The 19066-nt window shown below is 38.6% G+C and overlaps 1 protein-coding gene across 41 annotated transcripts in view; it reads left to right on the top strand.

Moving 5' to 3' along the window:
• Nucleotides 1–19066, top strand: part of DYM (dymeclin) — a 411306-nt gene that overhangs the window by 58727 nt on the left and 333513 nt on the right. For 30 of the 41 annotated variants that reach the window (XM_034943665.3, XM_055102680.2, XM_034943659.3 and 27 more), the window contains one exon: nt 8835–8887. In XM_034943665.3, the coding sequence (XP_034799556.1) occupies nt 8835–8887 (53 nt within the window). The remainder of the gene's footprint in view (nt 1–8834; nt 8888–19066) is intronic. The other 11 variants (XM_034943670.3, XM_055102685.2, XM_034943660.3 and 8 more) reach the window with 1 other exon arrangement.

Here is a 19066-nt window from a genome sequence, read left to right as displayed (position 1 = left end):
TGGGGGATGTATAAGTGAATGAGATCTTCCTGTTCTCTTGGAGCTTATAATGTGGGCTCTGAAGATGCTTCTGCTCTAAAGTGTTGATTGTTGAACGAGGCAGTGGCAGTGGTGCTGTTTCAGATTGTGGCTGTGTGTTGGGGGATCCAGGCCTGGGGGACATAGTCACAGAATGGCAGGTGCTGGCTGGCTCACCACAGTGGGGAGCTTTCCAGATAATTCTGACAAATCAGACTGCTTCAAAAGGATATGCTCTTTTATATTTGGAAAGAAAGAAATGTCTTTTAGTCTGGGTGCTATGGCTCACACCTGTAATCTCAGCACTTTGGGAGGCCAAGGTGGGCGGATCACCTGAGGTCAGGAGTTCAAGACCAGTCTGGCCAACATGGTGAAACATCGTCTCTACTAAAAATTCAAAAATTAGCCAGGCGTGGTGGCAAGTGCTTGTAATCCCAGCTACTTGGGAGGCTGAGGCAGGAGGATTGCTTGAGCCTGGGAGGCGGAGGTTGCAGTGAGCCAAGATCACTCACTGCACTCCAGCCTGGGTGATAAAGGAAGACTCCGTCTCAAAAAAAAAAAAAAAAAAAAAAGAAAGAAAAATAAAAATAAATGTCTTTTTAAAAATATTTTAACAGAAATTTAAACTTGAGCGGCAGACCTTGCCTTGAGGGCTGGAGACTGGGAAGTGTTTCCTAAGGAGCCAGGGGAAATAATTCTGTCTCCTGGTAATGAAGGTCTGAGTGGTGTCTGACAGTGCCTAACTGCCTGCTCTGTACCAGGCTGGAATACTGTGATGAACAAGGAGCCCACAATCTAGTGGGGGCCATAGACAAGCAACTGGGCAATCTTACTGCTGCGTGCTCAGTTTTATGATTGAGAGCTGTTGGGTGTTGGGGTGGAGAATGGACTTCTTACCTTGTCTTAGGTGAGACCTGATCAAAGAAGGCTTCCTGGAAGGAGTGATGTCCAAACCAACCTCACTAATATATGTTGGAATTAATCCCCTTTTCAGGCTAATACTGTTGTAAAAATAAACCAGAGCCCTGTTTTGGTTTTTGTTTATACCCAAAACAAAAATGGAGAGACTGAACTTGGTATTCCAGCCGTCTAGAATACTTTTCCAGCTTTGTAGTTTGCCATTCCCCTGTGTTGATTAACCACCCCTTCCCAGGGCATGCCAGGCTCTCTGTGACTGCGATGCCTCTGCATGCGCTATTCTCTTTGTTCTGCCTGCCTGATGTCTCTTGGCCCTTCAGGAAGAATAGTTACTTCCTCCAGGATAGCCTCTTTGATTCCTTCTATGGTACGTTGAGTGCACATCCTGTGAGCTCACACACAGGGCTGGTTTCATAATTCATACTTCCCCTCTACTGAACAGTCTGTCTGCTTTTTCATTCCTCCATGTAGCCTGGAGGCAGAGGCAGCATCTTTCACGAAGCCTAGCATGTCCTAGGCACCCAAGCACTATTTGCTGAATGAACAAATTTAGCAGCTTCGAAGATTACAGCCATATGTGTATAATTGAAACTCTTGGTTCCAGTCAGCTTTAAAAGAGAGTGCCATTGACTGAAGAAAGTGAAATAGATTTTATGCATGTGGTCTAGTTATTAATTTCATAAAGCTTTTTACAATCCTTTGCATTTTATACTTCTTTTACTTTTTGTCTGAGTAACCAATAAACCGAGTAATTCATAGTTCCCATTTCTTGCCAACTACTAATGTGTATCATTAAATCTGACCACAGTGATTTATTAATTAGAAGTCTTCTGGTTGTCAACAAAATCAGTTTTACTTAGTATATGCCAGAAAAAGGGGAAGATGTGATGAAGACACTGGAGTGTCTCATAGAATCCAAGATCAGGAACACACTCAGGCTTCTGGAAGAACTGAATGGGAAAGCCATCAGCAATCCTGAGGGTCCTTTCTGTTTATGTCTTTCTTTCTGCAAAGCTTTTACTCATCTTTCTTACTAACTGGCTTTCTCTGCCACTCTGTCGGTAGAGGGTGGCCTCCCACAGCCCTAAACTATGCAGCCAAGTTCTAGCCAAATGGAAAGCCTGTCTTTCCATCTCAATTCTAAATTCTCTAAGACTTGGGCTAGGCTTGGGTTAGATGTCTATCCCTGGACTAGTCAGCTGTGGCCAGGAGCGGAGACATGCTGCACATATCTGTCTGCCTCTGCTCACCTCCGAAAAGTAGGTGGGAAGATAGAAAAAAGGATAGGGAGGCAGCAGACAGAGAGACAGACAGCAGAGAGACATTGTAAGGCTGGCAGACACCTTATAAATATCTAATATGGTGAGTCTCCATAAACTACTACCCTTAAACTATATCATAGGATCACTTCTAGGTTATTTTGTTAAAAAAAGTCAGTCCTAGGTGAAACTTTAAAAATTTAACTTTAAAAAGACGATATCTTTTAAAATATGCATATAATTTGAGACTCTTAAGGTAACGGGATATTCACTATAGTTAGTAAGTCTTAGCTTTGTGTGTATATATGATATTTTTTATGCATGACACTCTTTAATTGCTGGGAGGTTCTAGCAGCTCTGTCCAGCAGAAATACAAGATAAGCCACATTTGTAATTTAAGGTTTTCTAGTAGCCACATTGAAAAAGTAAAATGAAAAAGGTGAATTTAATTTTAATGTATTTTATTTAACCCCAGTTTCCCAGATATAATCGTTATATGAATATAAAATTAATGAAATGTTTTACATTCTTTTAAAAACCTTTGAAATATGGTATGTATTTTATGCTTTAGCAAATCTCAGTTTGGACCATTTCAGGTGGTCAGCAATTACACATGGCTAGAACTAAGAGCAATCAGTTTTCTTCCACAGTTTTTCTAAAATTTTCTTGTCAAAAATCTTGATGGTATGAATTACTCTTTTAAAAAGTGCACTTCACCAGCAACAGAAAAGAACCCTGGAGGGGTATGGGTTTTAAAGCTGCTACAAAAGAGTTGCCCATTTGGAGGATTTACTGCACCATGTGTATTGGTAAAAAAGAAAACAATTTTTAACCAAGTCACCAGGCTCTAAAGCCAGTTCTTGTTCTTCTCAGACTTCTGATTCCTGGAATTTTACTTTAAACTCCTTGGATGCCTCAGTTTGCTTATCTATAAAAATAAGGTTTATAATGGTCCTGTCCCACAGAAGAGATTTTCATGGAATTTAATTGCACCAATATATTTGAAAGTGTTTTGAAAGATATTTAAAGGGTTAAACAAATGTGAAGCATTATTTTAATTTATCATCTATGGGTAAATTACTACATTTTGGAATCAATAATAGTTATCATTTTAAAAAAGTTTTATTTTGTTAATTGACACATAATTGTACATATTTATGGGGTACCATATGATGTTTCGATGCATTATACATTGTGTAATGATTAAATCAGGGCAATTAGCATATCCATCACCTCAAACACTTGTTATTTCTTTGTGGGTGAGAACATTCAAAATTATTTTAGCCATTTTGAAATGTAAAGTACATTATTGTTAACTCTAGTCACCTTACTGTATAATAGAACACTAGAACTTATCCCTTTTATCTAATGTAACTTTATACCTGTTGACCTCTCTCCCTCTCCCTGCCTGTCCTACCCAGCCTTCAGTACCACTATTCTACTGTTTATCTCTATGGGATCAACTTTTTAAGTTTTCACAGATGAGTGAGATCATGTGTTGTCTTTTGTGCTTGACTTATTTCACTTAATGTCTTGTGGGTTCATCCAGGTGCCGCAAATGACGGGATTTCATTTATTTTTATGCCTGAATAGTATTCCATTGTGTGTATGTACCTCATTAAAAAAATTCATCCATTGATGGATACTTAGGTTGATTCCATATCTTGGCCATTGTGAATAGTGCTGCAGTAAACATGAGAGTGCAGATATCTCTTTGACATACTGATTTTGTTTTCTTTGGATATAGAGGTTGAGTATCCCTAATCCAAAAATCTGAAATCCAGAATGCTCTAAAATCCAAAACTTTTTGAGCACTGACGTGATGCTTAGAGGATAATGCTCACTGTACTATTTCGGATTTTGGATTTTTGGATTAGGGATGCTCAGCTATAATGCAAATATTTCAAAATCGGAAAAAAAAATCTGAAATCAGAAATGCTTCTGGTCTCAAGCATTTTGGGTGAGGGATGCTCAATGTTTATACCCAACAGTCGGATTATTGGATTATATGGTAGTTCTATTTTTAATTTGTTGAAAAACCTCCCTACTGTTGTCCTTAATGGCTGTACTAATTTACTTTCCTAATGTCTTGGTCTGTTTTGTGTTGCTATAAAGAAATACCTGAAGCTGGGTAATTTATAAAGAAAAGAGGTTTATTTGGCTCACACTTCTGCAGGCTGGTACCAGCATCTGCATCTGATGAGGGCCTCAGGCTGCTTCCACTCATGGCAGAAGGTGAAGGGGAGCTGCTGTGTACAGAGAACATATGATGAGAAAGGGAGCAATGGGGCGGGGAGGTGCCAGGCTCTTTTTCACAACCAGTACTAATGGGAACTAATAGAGTGAGAAGTTACCCACTTCTGAGGGAGGGTATCAGTCTGTTCATAAGGGATCTGCCCCCATGACCCAGACACCTCCCATTAGGCCCCACCTCTAACATTGGGGATCAGATTTCAATATGAGGTTTGTAGGGATCAAACATTCAAATTATAGCACCTACTAACATTGTATGAGAGTTTCCCTTTCTCTGCATCCTTGCCAACATTTGTAATTTTTTGTCTTTTTAATAATAGCCATTCTAACTGGGTGATGTGATATCTCATTGTGGTTTTGATTTGCTTTTCCCTGGTGATTAGTGGTGAGGTATATTTTTCATATACCTGTTGCCATTTGTATGTCTTCTTTTTTTTTTTTTCAGACAGAGTTTTGCTCTTGTTGCCTAGGCTAGAGTGTAATGGCACAATCTTGGCTCACCGCAACCTCTGCCTCCCAGTTTCAAGCGATTCTCCTGCCTCAGCCTCCTGAGTAGCTGTAATTACAGGCATGAGCCACCACACCCGGCTAATTTTGTATTTTTAGTAGAGATAGGGTTTCTCCATGTTGGTCAGGCTGGTCTTGAACTCCCGACCTCAGGTGATCCTCCTGCCTCAGCCTCCCAAAGTGCTGGGATTATAGGCATGAGCCACTGCGCCCGGCCTTGTGTTTCTTCTTTTGAGAGGTGTCTATTTAGGTATTTTGTTCATTTTTAAATTGGATTTTTTTTTTTTTTTTTGCCATTGAGTTCCTTATGTATCCTGGATGAGTCCCTTGTCAGATGCATAGTTTGTGAATATTTTCTCCTTTTCTGTGGATTGTCTCTTCACTTTGTTCTTTCCTTTGCTGTGCAGAAGCTTTTTAGTTTGATATAATCCTATTTGTCTATTTTTGCTTGTGTTCTCTGTGCTTTTGAGGTCTTATCCAACAAGTCCTTGCCCAGACCAATGTGCTGAAGCATTTTACTTAAGTGTCTTCTAGTAGTTTCATAGTTTCAGGTAGTACATTTAAGTCTGTATTTTAAGTTGATTTTTGTAAGTGGTTAGAGATAGGGGTCTAGTTTCATTTTTCTGCATGTGAATATTCAGTTTACACAGTACCATTTGTTGAAGAGATTGTTCTTTCCCCAATGTGTGTTCTTGATGCCTTTGTCAAAAATCATGTGTGGATTTATTTCTGGGTTCTTTATTCTGTTGAACTATCTGGAAAAGAAATAAGGTAATGCATTTACAGTAGCTATTAAAAAAACCTAGCAATAAATTTAACTGAGGAGGTAAAGATCTCTGCAATGAAAACTATAAGATATTGATGAAAAAAATTGAAGAAGACATAAATAAATGCAAAGAATATCCCTTGTTACGTATCGGAAGAATAAATATTGTTAAAATGTCTATGCTATCTCAAGTGATCTACAGATTCAATGCAATCCCTATCAAAATACCAGTGATATTTTTCACAGAAATAGAAAAAAAATTCTAAAATTTCTATGGCAACACAGAAGACCCAGAATAGCCAAAGCAATCTTGAGCAAAAAGAGCAAATCTGGAGACATTACGTTACCTGATTTCAAAATATACTACAAAGCAATAGTAACCAAAACAGCATGGTACTGGCATAAAAAAAACCAGACAAATGAAACAGAATCTATCATTTGTTGAGGACTTACTTTGTGCCAGGCACTGTTCTAAGTGCTTTATCGATATCATATAATTAATTTAATCATAATAACCTTATGAAGGTACTGTTACTATTTCTGTTTTATATATGAGGAAATTAAGACATAAAGATTTAACAAACCAGCCCAAGCTCCACTATCTAGTAAGTAGTTGAACTGGAGTTGAAATGCACTTAAAAAAATTGTGGTGAAATATACACAATGTAAAATAATCATTTTAACCATTTTAAAGTATATAGTTCTGTGGCATTAAGTATATTCACATTATCATGCAATCATTAACACCATCCATCTCTAAAACTTTTTAATCTTGGCAAACTGAAACTCTATACTGACTAAACACTAGTTCCCTATTCTCCCATCCCCAGCCCCTGGCAACCACCTTTTTACTTTTTCTCTTTGAGTTTAACTCCTCTAGGAGCCTCATATAAGAGGAATCATACAATATTTATCTTTTTGTGGCTGGCTTATTTCACTTAGCATAATGTCTTCAGGGTTCATTCATGTTGTAGCATATATTGAAATTCCCTATTTTATTTTTATTTATTTATTTTTATTATTATTTTCTTTTGAGATGGAGTTTCTCTCTTGTTGCTTAGGCTGGAGTGCAATGGTGCCATCTCAGCTCACCGCAATCTCTGCCTCCTGCATTCAAGTGATTCTCCTGCCTCAGCCTCCCGAGTAGCTGAAATTATAGGCATGCACCACCACGCCCGGCTAATTCTGTATTTTTAGTAGAGATGGGGTTTCTCCATGTTGGTCAGGCTGGTCTTGAACTCCCGACTTCAGGTGATCTGCCCGCCTTGGCCTCCCAAAGTGCTGAGATTACAGGCATGAGCCACCGCGCCTGGCAAAATTCCCTATTTCTTAAGACTAAATAATATTCCATTGTGTGTATGTACATTTCATTTATCCATCTATCTGTTGGTACACATGTGGGTTACTTCTACCTCTTGGCTACTGTTAATGGAGCTGCCATGGACACGAGTGTACAACTATCTCTTCAAGACCCTGCTTTCACTTCTTTTGGGTATCTACCCAGAAGTAGAACTGCTGGGTCATATGGTAATTTTATGTTTAATTTTTTGAGGAACTGCCATATTTTTGCCATAGTGGCTGCATCATTTTACATACCATCAGTGCACAAGGGTCCTAATTTCTCTGCATCCTTGCTAACACTTGTTACTTTCTTTTTTCCTTCCTTCCTTCCTTCCTTCCCTCCCTTCTTTCCTCCTCCTCCTCCTCCCCTCCTCCTCCTCCTCCTCCTCCTCCTTCTTCCTCTTCTTCTTCTTCTTTTTTTTTTTTTTTTTGAGATGGAGTCTGACTCTGTCTCCCAGGTTGGAGTGCAGTGGCACGATCTTGGCTCACTGTAACCTCTGCCTCCTGGGTTCAAGCAATTCTCCTGCTGCATCCTCCCAAGTAGCTGGGATCACAGGCGTGTACCACCATGCCTGGCTAATTTTTGTATTTTTAGTAGAGATGGGTTTCACCATATTGGCCAGGCTGGTCTTGAACTCCTGACCTCAAGTTATCTGCCCTCCTCAGCCTCCCAAAGTGCTGGGATTACAGGTGTGAGCCCACCTCGCCTGGCCTCTTTTTTTTTTTTTTTTTTTTTAAATAAAAGCCATCCCAATGGGTGTGGAGTAGTATCTCGCTCTGGTTTTAGTGTTTCACTAATGACTAGTGATGTTGAGCATGTTTTCATGTACTTATTGGCCATTTCTATATCCTCTTTGGAAAATGGCTATTTAAGTTGTTGGTCCATTTTAAAATTGGGTTGTTTGGTTTTTGTTGTTGTTGAGTTGTAGGAGTTTTAAAAGTATATTCTGGATATCAATCTCTTATCAGATATGTGATTTACAAGTACTGTTTTCCATTCTGTGGGTTGACTTTTCACTCTGTAGATAGTATCCTTTGATGCACAGAAGTTTTTAATTTTGGTAAAGTCCAGCATGTCTGTTTTTTTCTGTTGATACCTGTGCTTTTTGGTGTCACATCCAAGAAATTGTTGTCAAATGCAATCTCAAGAAACATATTTTCTTCTAAGCTTTATTTCTGTCTCTGTCTATCTGTGCCTCTTTTCTCTGTGTCAGCTTGAGTCTGTCTCTGTATCTGTTTCTGTATGTTTGTATCTTTGTATCTTTTTTCTATATATTTATAAACCACCAAAACATATATGTATCATCTCTCTTTTCTTGCTTTATTTCTTCCTTTTCCTTTTTTTCTAGAACTTTTTGAAAGTATTGTAGCAATCATGACACTCCATGTATTTCCTAAAAATAATAGCGTATTTCTAAACTATAATTAGTACTGCCTTTAGAATTGGGCACACAGGGCCCTTGCCTTGAGCTCTCTACTTTGGAGTGCCTTTCTTGAATTTTTCTAAGTCTCCCTGCTGCCTTAATGCCTGAAAGGCAGGGTGCCCCAAGCTCTTCTCTTTAGGAGTCTCATATTTAGAAATACAGTAAATTTCCTAATTATATTGAAAATTGAAGCCTAACTTTTTTTTTTGCTGATCTTATTGTTCACTACTGTGTACCATATTTTTCTTCTAAATTATTTTTCTTATCTTTATATATTTCTTTAACTGATTAGCATGTACATATTTAGTATTATAGTCATTAATTACCTTTATTCTTCTGTCTCTCCAGTAGTGAGTTGAAACTCTTGGAGGAAGCAACCATTTCAGTCTGCAGGTCGTTAGGTAAGTGGGAAAAATGTGTGTGGGGTGTTGTTTTCAAATTTTGTTTTAGATTTTGATAGTATAATATGAACTGAATTAATGAAGTAATTATTCTTCTTTGATAGCAATAGTAATAATTTTTTCTATTCGTGGCATTCACAGATGCTGCTAGAAGGTACCCTTCAGTCAATAGCAATATGACACATGCTTGGCTATATCTGCAGTAGTGGTAATGGACTCTGCTAAGCCATAGACACTCTTTCGGCTTGTTCTTTTTGTGAATTTTGAAATACTGAAAATAATGTGATTTACCAAGTGCTGTTATTGACTATGTTCACCAGAACAATATTAAAATCTATTAAGAATGTATATTAGGAAGTTTCTATAACAACTTGATATTATGGCAAAGAGCATGGAATCCAGAATCATTTTATGATTTTAATTTCAGCTGTGCTACCTATTAGCTGAGCCTTAATTTCCTCATATAAATTGAGGATAAGGACAACTATTTACAGGATTCTTATAAGGAAAAATTAGGTAATATGAAATATTCAGTACAATGTGTGTCATGTAGTCATTGCAAACCATTTATGTCAGCAAATGTTACCTTTTTCAGGTCTTGTTTCTCAAATGCTTAACTTTCAAGTTCATAGCAATTGGAAGGAAATTGTATATATTTTTAAAATGCAGGCAGTTATACTTAGATTGCATTGGTGCTTTGAAAAGTAAGACAATGTGTCTGTGAAATACCTAGGGTACAGGAATGTAATAAGTGAGAACAATATTCTGTTTTAAAATCAGGCTGTCTAGGCCGGACACGGTGGCTCACGCCTATAATCCCAGCATTTTGGGAGGCTGATGCGGGTGGATCACGAAGTCAGGAGTTCAAGACCAGCTTGGCCAAGATGGTGAAACCCCGTCACTACTAAAAATCCAAAAATTAGCAAGGCATGGTGGTGGGCGCCTGTAATCCCAGCTACTTGGGAGGCTGAGGCAGAGAATTGCTTGAACCCGGGAGGCAGAGGTTGCAGTGAGCCGAGATCGCGCCACTGCACTCCAGCCTGGGCGACAGAGCGAGACTCTGTCTCAAAAAACATTAAAAAAAAAAAATCGAGCTGTATGGATAACTCCCATATAAACTATTTTGCTAAAAACAGTTTTTGATGATTTATTTTTTTTTTAAAGAGAGTCTTGCTTTGCTGCCCAGGCTGGAGTGCACTGGTGCCATTGTGGCTCACTGCAGCCTTGATCTCCTGGGCTTCAGTGATCCTTCCACCTCAGCCTCCTCAGAAGCTGGGTCTATAGGTGCATGGCACCACACCTGCATAATGATTTTATTTTATTTTTGTATAGATGGGGGTCTCCTGTGTTGCCGAGGCTAGTCTCAGGCTCCTGGCCGCAAGCCTTCCTCCTCCTACCTTGGACCCCCAAAGTGTTGGGATATTACAGGCGTGAGCCACCGTGCCTGGGCCCAAATATTTTTGTTTTTAAAAACAAACTATGTTGATAATGAAAAGGTGTTATTGTAGTAGTTGTCTTGCCTTACAACCATAGCTTAGGGAATTTTTTGCTAAATAGAGCTGGCTTTCAAAAGCCATGTCGCAATTCAGTGCTGAAAATTAAGGAGTTTTATGTAACAATATTAGTGTAGTTACTGTGATAATGGCTTTTAAGGTGACTTTGGGTTTTTAAAAAAATTAAAAAATTAAAAGATGAAAAAACAAAAATATAACAAAGCAATGAGAAAACAAAGAAAAAAATTACATTAAGAAAACTGAAAGTAGCTGGGAGTGGTGGCTCATGCCTGTAATACTGGTAACTTTAGGAGGCTGAGGCAGGAGGGTTGCTTGAGGTCAGAGTTCAAGACCAGCTTGGGCAACATAATAGGACCCCATCTCTTACAAAATCTACATCTTACCCATCTACATGCAAAAAAATTGAAAAAACTTAACCAGGCATGGTGGCATGTGCCTGTAGTCTCAGCTGCTTGTGAGATTGAGGTAGGAGGATTGATCGAGCCCAGGAATTTGAGGCTGCAGGGAGCCATGATGGCACCACTGGACTCCAGTCTGGACAATACAGCAAGACTCCAAATCTAGGGGCGAAAAAAAGCAAGTAATATTTACTCATTATACATAATGTGGAAAGCATACTAAAATGTAAATGAGGTAGTAATTGCTCATAATTTGAAAACCCTGACATAGGCATTGTTGATATTTTTGTATTTTTTCTTCTACTACTTATTCAATGGATATAAATTTATATGTATGTCATCCACCACACACACACACACACAGACACACACACACACATTTTAATCTGTGTTTTTCACTTGACATTGTATCAGGAATGTGTTACATGTTTAAAAATACTTTTGGGAACAGCAAAACAAGATATACATTTATTGCCCCAAATTCCAGTAATGTGATGGTATGGCTAAAATAAAAATCATCTCATATTAAACAGTACATATGTAATCACTGCTAATCTTTTGTGACAATTTCATATAAATGGTATTATTTATATTTTGTTTACACTCAGCAGCATGTCAGGAACCTCTTCACATCAATAAGTATAAGTGCATATCAACTTTAAGGGCTACGTGAGTGTACTTAGTTTCCTTTTTGAAAAAAAATTTTTTTTAAGTGCTGGTCTACTGGCAACAATTTTCCTTCTCTTTTTTCTTTTTTTTTTTTTGTCTGAAAATGTTCTATTTTTTTTCTTGGCTTTTGAAGCATATGTTTTGCTGGATATAGAATTTTAGATAGACGTTAATTTATTTTCCGTACTTTAAAGGTGTCATTTCGTTATTTTCTAGCTTTTCTTGTTTTTGTTGTGAAGAAAGCAGTCAACCTTATTGTTGCTTCTTTGAAAATAATGGAATTTTTAACTTCGGCTGCTTTTAAGTTTTTCTTTTTATCTTTTGATTTTCAGTAGCCTTAGAGTGATGTGCTGAGGAGAGGTTTTCTTTGTTTTTTTGTCGCCTGAGGTTTGTAGAGATTCTTAAATCTGTGAGTTGGTGTCTTTTATCAGTATTGGAAAATTCTTAGCCATTATGTGTTTATATATAAAATTTTTGTTCTATTCTGTCTCTCCTCTCCTCCTGGGACGCTTGTTACACTTCTGTTCAATGTTTTGTTTCCATTGTGTCCCATATACTTGTTAGGCCTTTTTTCTTTTGTAGTTTACATTCTTTTTCTCTCTGACCTTCAATGAGATATTTTCTGTTAATTCATCTTTAGTTTCTAATGTTTTCCTTTTTTTTATTTTTATTTTTATTTTGAGACAGGGTCTCAGTCTGTTTCCCAGCTAGAGTGCAGTGGCACTATCACTGCTCACTGCAACCTCAGCTTCCTGGGCTCAAGAGGTCCTACCACTTCAGCCTCCTGAGTAGCTGGGATTACAGGCATATGTCACCATGCCTGGATAATTTTTAAGTTTTCTGTAGAGGTGGGATCTTGCCATGTTATGTTGAACTTCTGGGCTCAAGTGATCCTCCCACCTTGGCCCCCACAAAGTGCTGGGATTACAAGTGTGAGCTACTGTGCCTGGTACTAATCTTTCCTTTTGATATGTCCCATTTGCTGTTAAAACTATCTACTGAGATTTTTAAAACAAGCTTTTAATTTTAGAATAGCTGTAGATTTATGGAACTGTTTCAAAGCTAGTATAGAGCATTCTTGTATACTCTTCAGCTATTTCCCCTATTTTATTATCTTATTTTAGTATGGTACATTTATTTCAACTAAGGAATCAACATTGGTACAGGTATACCCCAGAGATACTGTGGGTCAGTTCCAGATCACTGAGATAAAGCCAGTATTGCAATAAAGTGAGTTGCATGAATTTTTTGGTTTCCCCATGCTTATAAATGTTATGTTTACATTATACTATGGTCTATCAAATGTGCAATAACGTGTTAAATGTATGTATCTTAATTTTATACCTGTGTTGCAAAAAAATGCTAACACATCATCTGAGACTTTAATGAGTCATAATCTTCTTGCTGGTGACAACATGACATCAAAGATCACTGATTCGACCAGGCACAGTGGCTCACTCTTGTAATCCCAGCACTTTGGGAGGCTGAAGTGGGTGTATCACCTGAGGAGTTCAAGACCAGCCTGGCCAACACAGTGAAACCCTATCTCTACAAAAATACAAAAATTAACTAGGCATGATGGCAGTTGCCTGTAATCTCAGCTACTCGGGAGGCTGAGGTGGGAGAATCGCTTGAACCCGGAAGGCAGAGGTTGCGGTGAGCCGAGATCACAACATTGCACTCCAGCCTGGGCGACAGAGTGAGACTCCATCACAAAAAACAAACAAACAAGAGATCACTGATTAGAGATCACTATAACAGATATAACAATAAAATGCTTGAAATATTGCAAGAATTGGCTGGGCATGGTGGCCTGTAATCCCAGCACTTTGGGAGGCCAAGGCGGGAGGATTCTTGAGTCCAGGAGCAACATAGCAAGACCCTGTCTCTACAAAAAACTAAAAGAAAATTAGCCAGACATGGTGACTCCTGAGTAGCTACTCAGGAGGCTGAGATGGGAAGATCTCTTGAGCCTGGGAGGTTGAGGCTGCAGTGAGCTGTGATCACACTACGACATTCAGCCTAGGTGACAGAGTGAGACTCTGTTTCAAAAAAAAAAAAAAAAAAAAAAAGTAAATAAATACGAAGAAATTTTGCAAGAACTACCAAAACGTGATGCAGAGACATGAAGTGAGCACGTATTGTTGGAAAAATGGTGCTGATAGACTTGCTCACTGCAAGGTTGCCACAAACCTTCAATTTGTAAAAAATGCCATGTCTTTGAAGCACAATAAAGCAAAGCACAGTAAAATGAGGTTATGTTAATTTTATTGACTAAACTACACCCTTCACTCAGACTTTCACTAGCTTTCTCCTAATCTGCCTTCACTGTTCCAGGATCCCACCTAGGGTGCCACATGACATCTAGTCGTCATGTATTTCTCTGGTCTGCAACACTTTCTCAGATTTCCCACATTTTTTATGCCTTTTGATGATTTTGGGGAGTATTAGTAGGGTATTTTCCAAAACGTTCCTCAATTTGAGTTGTCTGATGGCTTTCTCATGCTTAGACTGGGGTTATAGGTTTGTGGAAGGAAGACCATGGAGGTGAAGTGCTGTTCTTAACACACCGTATCAAGGGGACATGCTATTAATATGACTTATCACTGATAGTGTTGATGTTGATCACTTGGCTGAGGTACTATTTATCAAGTTTCTTCAGTGTAAAGTTGTTTCTTTCTCTCCTGATCCCTTCATTTTCAAAGGATAGTTTTTCTAGATATAGAATTCTTGGTTAACATTTTTTTTCTCTTTCAGCACTTTGAACATATTATTCTACTGCCTTCTGGTCTCTATTTTTTCAGATAAATCTGACGTTAATTGTATTATTGTTCCCCTGAAAATCATGAGAAATTTTTTCCTGCTGCTTGTAAGGTGCTCTCTTTGCCTTTTAAAAGAGTTTTTTGGCCAGGCATGGTGACTCACACCTGTAATTCCAGCTCTTTGGGAGGCCACGGCAGGAAGATTGCTTGAGGCCGAGAGTTAGATGCCAGCCTGGGCAACATAGCAAGACCCTGTCTCTACAAAATAAGAAGAAAAATAAAAATTAACCTGGCATGGTGGCATGCATCTCTTAGATGTGTAGATTAATGTTTTTCAACAATTTTGGGAAATTCATTGCCTTTTTTTTTTTTCTTTTTTTAAGGAATAGGGTCTCACACTCTTATCCAGTCTTGTCTTGAACTCCTGACCCCAAGCATGCCTCCCACCTCAGCCTCCCAAAGCACTGGCCATTATTTTTGTTAGGCTTTTTGTGTTTAGCTTTATTACTTTTTTCCTGAATGTACACATAAGGTTTTCTGGATCAGATTTCTTTTTTTTTTGAGACAGAGTTTTGCTCTTGTTGCCCAGGCTGGAGTGCAATGGTGTGATCTCCACTCACTGCAACCTCCACCTCCTGGGTTCAAGTGATTCTCCTCCCTCAGCCTCCCAAGTAGCTGGGATTACAGGCATGCACCACCACACCCAGCTAATTTTGTATTTTTAGTAGAGTTGGAGTTTCACCATGTCAGTGAGACTGGTCTCAGAACTCCTGACCTCAGGTGATCCACCCGCCTTGGCCTTCGAAGTGCTGGGATTACAGGCTTGAGCCACTGTGCCCAGCCCAGATTTCTTATTAAATACTTCACAGTAAATAAGACGTCCATTGGTCCTTCTTTGTCCTAGTTCTTAACCCACTAGGATGATGTGGTGAGAGCCAGGTCAGTTGTTTTTTATGATAGTCAGACTCCCTGTAGGTGAGGGATGAGGAAAAACGTTTGCCAGCTTTATAAAGGGTAAAAAAGCAGCTGTACCGTCCTCTCCTGCAAGAGTGTGCTCTTTAGCCCTTTGGCATATAAATACAATCTTTTCAGGAGCCGGGTATCCTCACTTCTTGTTTTGGCATTTTAACCTATGGATATCTCCAAGTTCTGTGGCCTCATTTGTCTTTTTTTTTTTTTTTTTTTTTTTTTGCTTTTTGTTCATGAGACTTTTTCCTTTAACCCTTGGTGATAAATATTTCTCATTATGCTTTTTCTCTTTATGGTTTTTCCTATAATTTGATGAGGCGTTTTGATTGGTGTACGAAGATCTTTTTCAGTTCAGAAGTTTTTTTTTTTTCTTTTTTTCATTATAGCTCTGATTTTGTGTTTTAGTTTCTTCTCCCTACCTCTTGATCACCTGTAATGTTCAGGTTGGATCTCTGTTCTTTACTTTCTGTTATCTTTTTGTCTCTGTTCTTTTCTCATATTTCTTCCTTTGTATGATTGATTTCAATGTTTTCTACACTGCCACTTCTCCTCTTTTACTGTTGTAGTGTATGTTTTAGCTGTTATTGCATTTTTAGTTTATTTCTTAATCATTTCTAGTCGTTTGTAGGTCTTTTAATGTCAGGCTGCTCTCTTCTTTTTTTTTTTTTTTTTTTTTTGAGATGGAGTGTTGCTGTGTCCCCCAGGCTGGAGTGCAGTGGCGCAATCTTGCTCACTGCAACCTTCACTTCCTGGGTTCAAGCCATTGTCCCACCTCAGCCTCCCAAAGAGTTGGGATTACAAGCATGCGCCACCATGCCTGGCTGATTTTTGTACTTTTAGTAGAGATGGGGTTTCACCATATTGGCCAGGCTGGTCTTGAACTTCTGACCTCAAGTGATCTTCCTGCCTTGGCCTCCCAAAGTGCTGGGATTACAGGTGTGACTCACTGCACCCAGCCTTTTTTTTTTTTGGAGACATGGTCTCACTCTGTCGCTCATGCTGGAGTGCAGTGGTGTGATCATGCAGCTTCAACCTCCTGGGCTCAAGCAATCCTCCTGCCTGGCCTCCTGGGTAGCTGGGACCATAGGCATGCACAACCACACCTGGCTAATTTTTGTATTTTGTGTAGAGATGGGGTTTTGTGATGTTGCCTAGGCTGTCTTGAACTCCTGGCCACAAGCAATCCTCTCACCTTGGCCTCTGAAAGTGCTGGGATTACAGGCGTGTGCTACTGTGCCTGGCTTGCTCTCTTTTCATTACATGCATTTCCCCCAGTGGATTTCTGTTCTTTTTTAAAAAATAGGTGATTAATTTTCCTGTTGTCTACTGTTGATTGCTGTGTATTAAAATTCTTTTGGCAATTTTGATTTAGCTTTTCTTCTGAGGTTTCAGCGTAACTCATTTCTTATCCTCTGGTTGCTGTTGTTGTTATTTTCTCCTTTTCATTAAACTAACACATATTTATGGAGCACCTACTATATTACAGGCATTATCCTATAAGCTTGGGCTGTGACTGCAAAAAACACTGACCCGGGTCTCTGACCTCATGGAGCTGTCTATTTCACTGAGGAACCAGAGAATAAATAAATATATCTGGTTTATACAATGTTGGCTGTTCAGAAAAATAAAGCAGAGTAAGGGGATGGGGTGTAACCCATGAAGCTGCATTGTTTGCTCCCAGAGAGGCTGTGTTTATTTCCTCTGTTGCTTATGTAGATCCTATAGATGCTTGTTGAATCTGCTGTTATTTTAGTTTGAGAGCAAGTTGATATAGTTTCCCAACCTAATTTATAGAGCCCAAGAAGGTTTTATTTGTCCAAGTTTCTTAGTTTAAATGGGACCTTCATTATCCTCACTTCTTGGCTTTGGGGTATGAGGGAATTTGGAAGTTCCCAGATTGAACATCTGTATCAGTGTCTTTCTACCTCTCCCTCCACCGTATGCTGCTGTGTTGTCCAGGCCGAATATGTATCTCTAAATAAGGATTCTTAAAAAAAATATACCACTATCTTATTAAAAAAACAACTTTTAATATCACAAAATATTCAGTGTTCAAATTTGTAATTGTCTCATTTTGTTTGAATTGGGGGCCAAATAAGTTCACACATTATTTTTGGTTATGTCTTTACATTTCTTTTCAAAGCAAGTTTCCCTTTTCATCTGTCTTTTTCTTCTTTTCCCTCTCTCAGTGTATTTATTGAAGAAAATGGGTGGTGGAGTTTCCCACAACGTAGATTTTGTTCATTGTATCCCTGCGTGGGGTCATCTTGTCCTCTCTCCTCTGTATTTTCTCTACATTGGTTGTTGGATTTTAGAGCTCATGAGTCTTTCGGTGAGATCTTAGAAAAGTTTGTTTCAGGGTCTAGAAGCAAATTTAATCTCTCATCTCAAACAGAAATCCTGTCTACAATACCCTTATCTGAATGTTACCCAAACTTTGCTTGAATTCTTGTAGGGATGGGGGCATTCCCTTCTTTACACAAACATCACTAGTTAACAGACTGCTACAAGTTCAAGCTCTAGCATCAGGTAAGTTAGCTCTTTATTAAGCACTCTTGTTATCTTAATTTTACAGATGAGGAAACTGAGGCAGGGGCCAGTTAGGTAAGTTGCCAAGTGTTCTACAGCTGGTCAGTGGTGGAACTGAGATTTGAACTTTGTCAGAGTCTATAATCTAGTCCCATTACAGTTTTCTGCTTTCCTGTCGGACCTCCTGTGTTGTTACTCTGGCTCCCGAAGCTCATTCAGCTTCAACATAGCATTTTATTTGCACCAATTAACTGTGATCATGTAAAATTTCTTTTCTTCTACCATTGAGATATTTTGGAATCTTGAATCTACCATGGAGTATTGTTTAAAATCATTGAGTGTATTTAATTTTATTAACTTATTGCCCTAATCTTCATCTTATCCAAAAGAGTATCATGGAAACTTTTTAACTGTCTTGGTAGGTAAGCTCCATGAAGACAGGGAGTTCTCTTTACAAGTATCTCCTTAGTATCTGAAACAGTGTGGGCACATATGAGTAGCTCAATAAATACATGCTGATTGAGTGAATCAGTGAAGAAGGTACACGGCGCTTTAATTACATCAATCAAGTAGTCTGGTTACTCTTTCCAAAAACACAAGATGTTTTGTTTTGTTTTTTTTAAATAGCTAATCATTTATACATTCAACAATTAGAAGGCCATTCAGTAATAAAGGGGGCTGTTGAATGAACAAAGATTTCAAAGTTGGGATTCTGAGTGGTGATTGTAGTCATGTTACTCTCAGCTTAGTTTGTTTCAGCATTTTGTTTGGATTTACAATAGCTAGATAATATTAAGTCCCACAGAGATGCGTTTGCAAACCTTAACTATTCTTTTTTTTTTTTTCTTAAAAAGTTTATCCTGAGGTCTCTGGGTATTCTTTCATTAACCCTAAAGCTTTAAAGAGGAATAGGACATTTTTGTTTCAAAGTGAAACTCTTAACATTATCTACTGTCTGATCACATATCTATTCTTGATTGTGAAGGCTGGATAAAAACTCCGCTGATTGACAACAAATGTTGCACCTTGCTACTCACAGTGGGATTCTCCAGCCAGCAGCAGCAGTAGTGGATGTCACCGGGGAATGGTAGAGATGCAGAATCTCAGTGCACATTTCACACATGTGCAGTCCATTTGCATTTAAATAAGAATGACTTGTGATTTAAATGCACATTAAACTTTGAGAAGTACTGTCAGCTTCAGTTAGGAGTATGGTGGACCTAGGATTCTGAACTTCCACCAAGCTCTCAGATAATGCTGTTGTGGCCGGTCCATGAGCCACGCTTGGAATAGCAAAGTGCTTGACATTTTATCACAGTTAGAAAGTTAGGCAGTTAC

This window comes from Pan paniscus, chromosome 17 (genome assembly GCF_029289425.2).
Source record: "Pan paniscus chromosome 17, NHGRI_mPanPan1-v2.0_pri, whole genome shotgun sequence".
NCBI classification, from domain to species: domain Eukaryota; kingdom Metazoa; phylum Chordata; class Mammalia; order Primates; family Hominidae; genus Pan; species Pan paniscus.
This window is presented reverse-complemented; position numbering and strand designations above follow the sequence as displayed.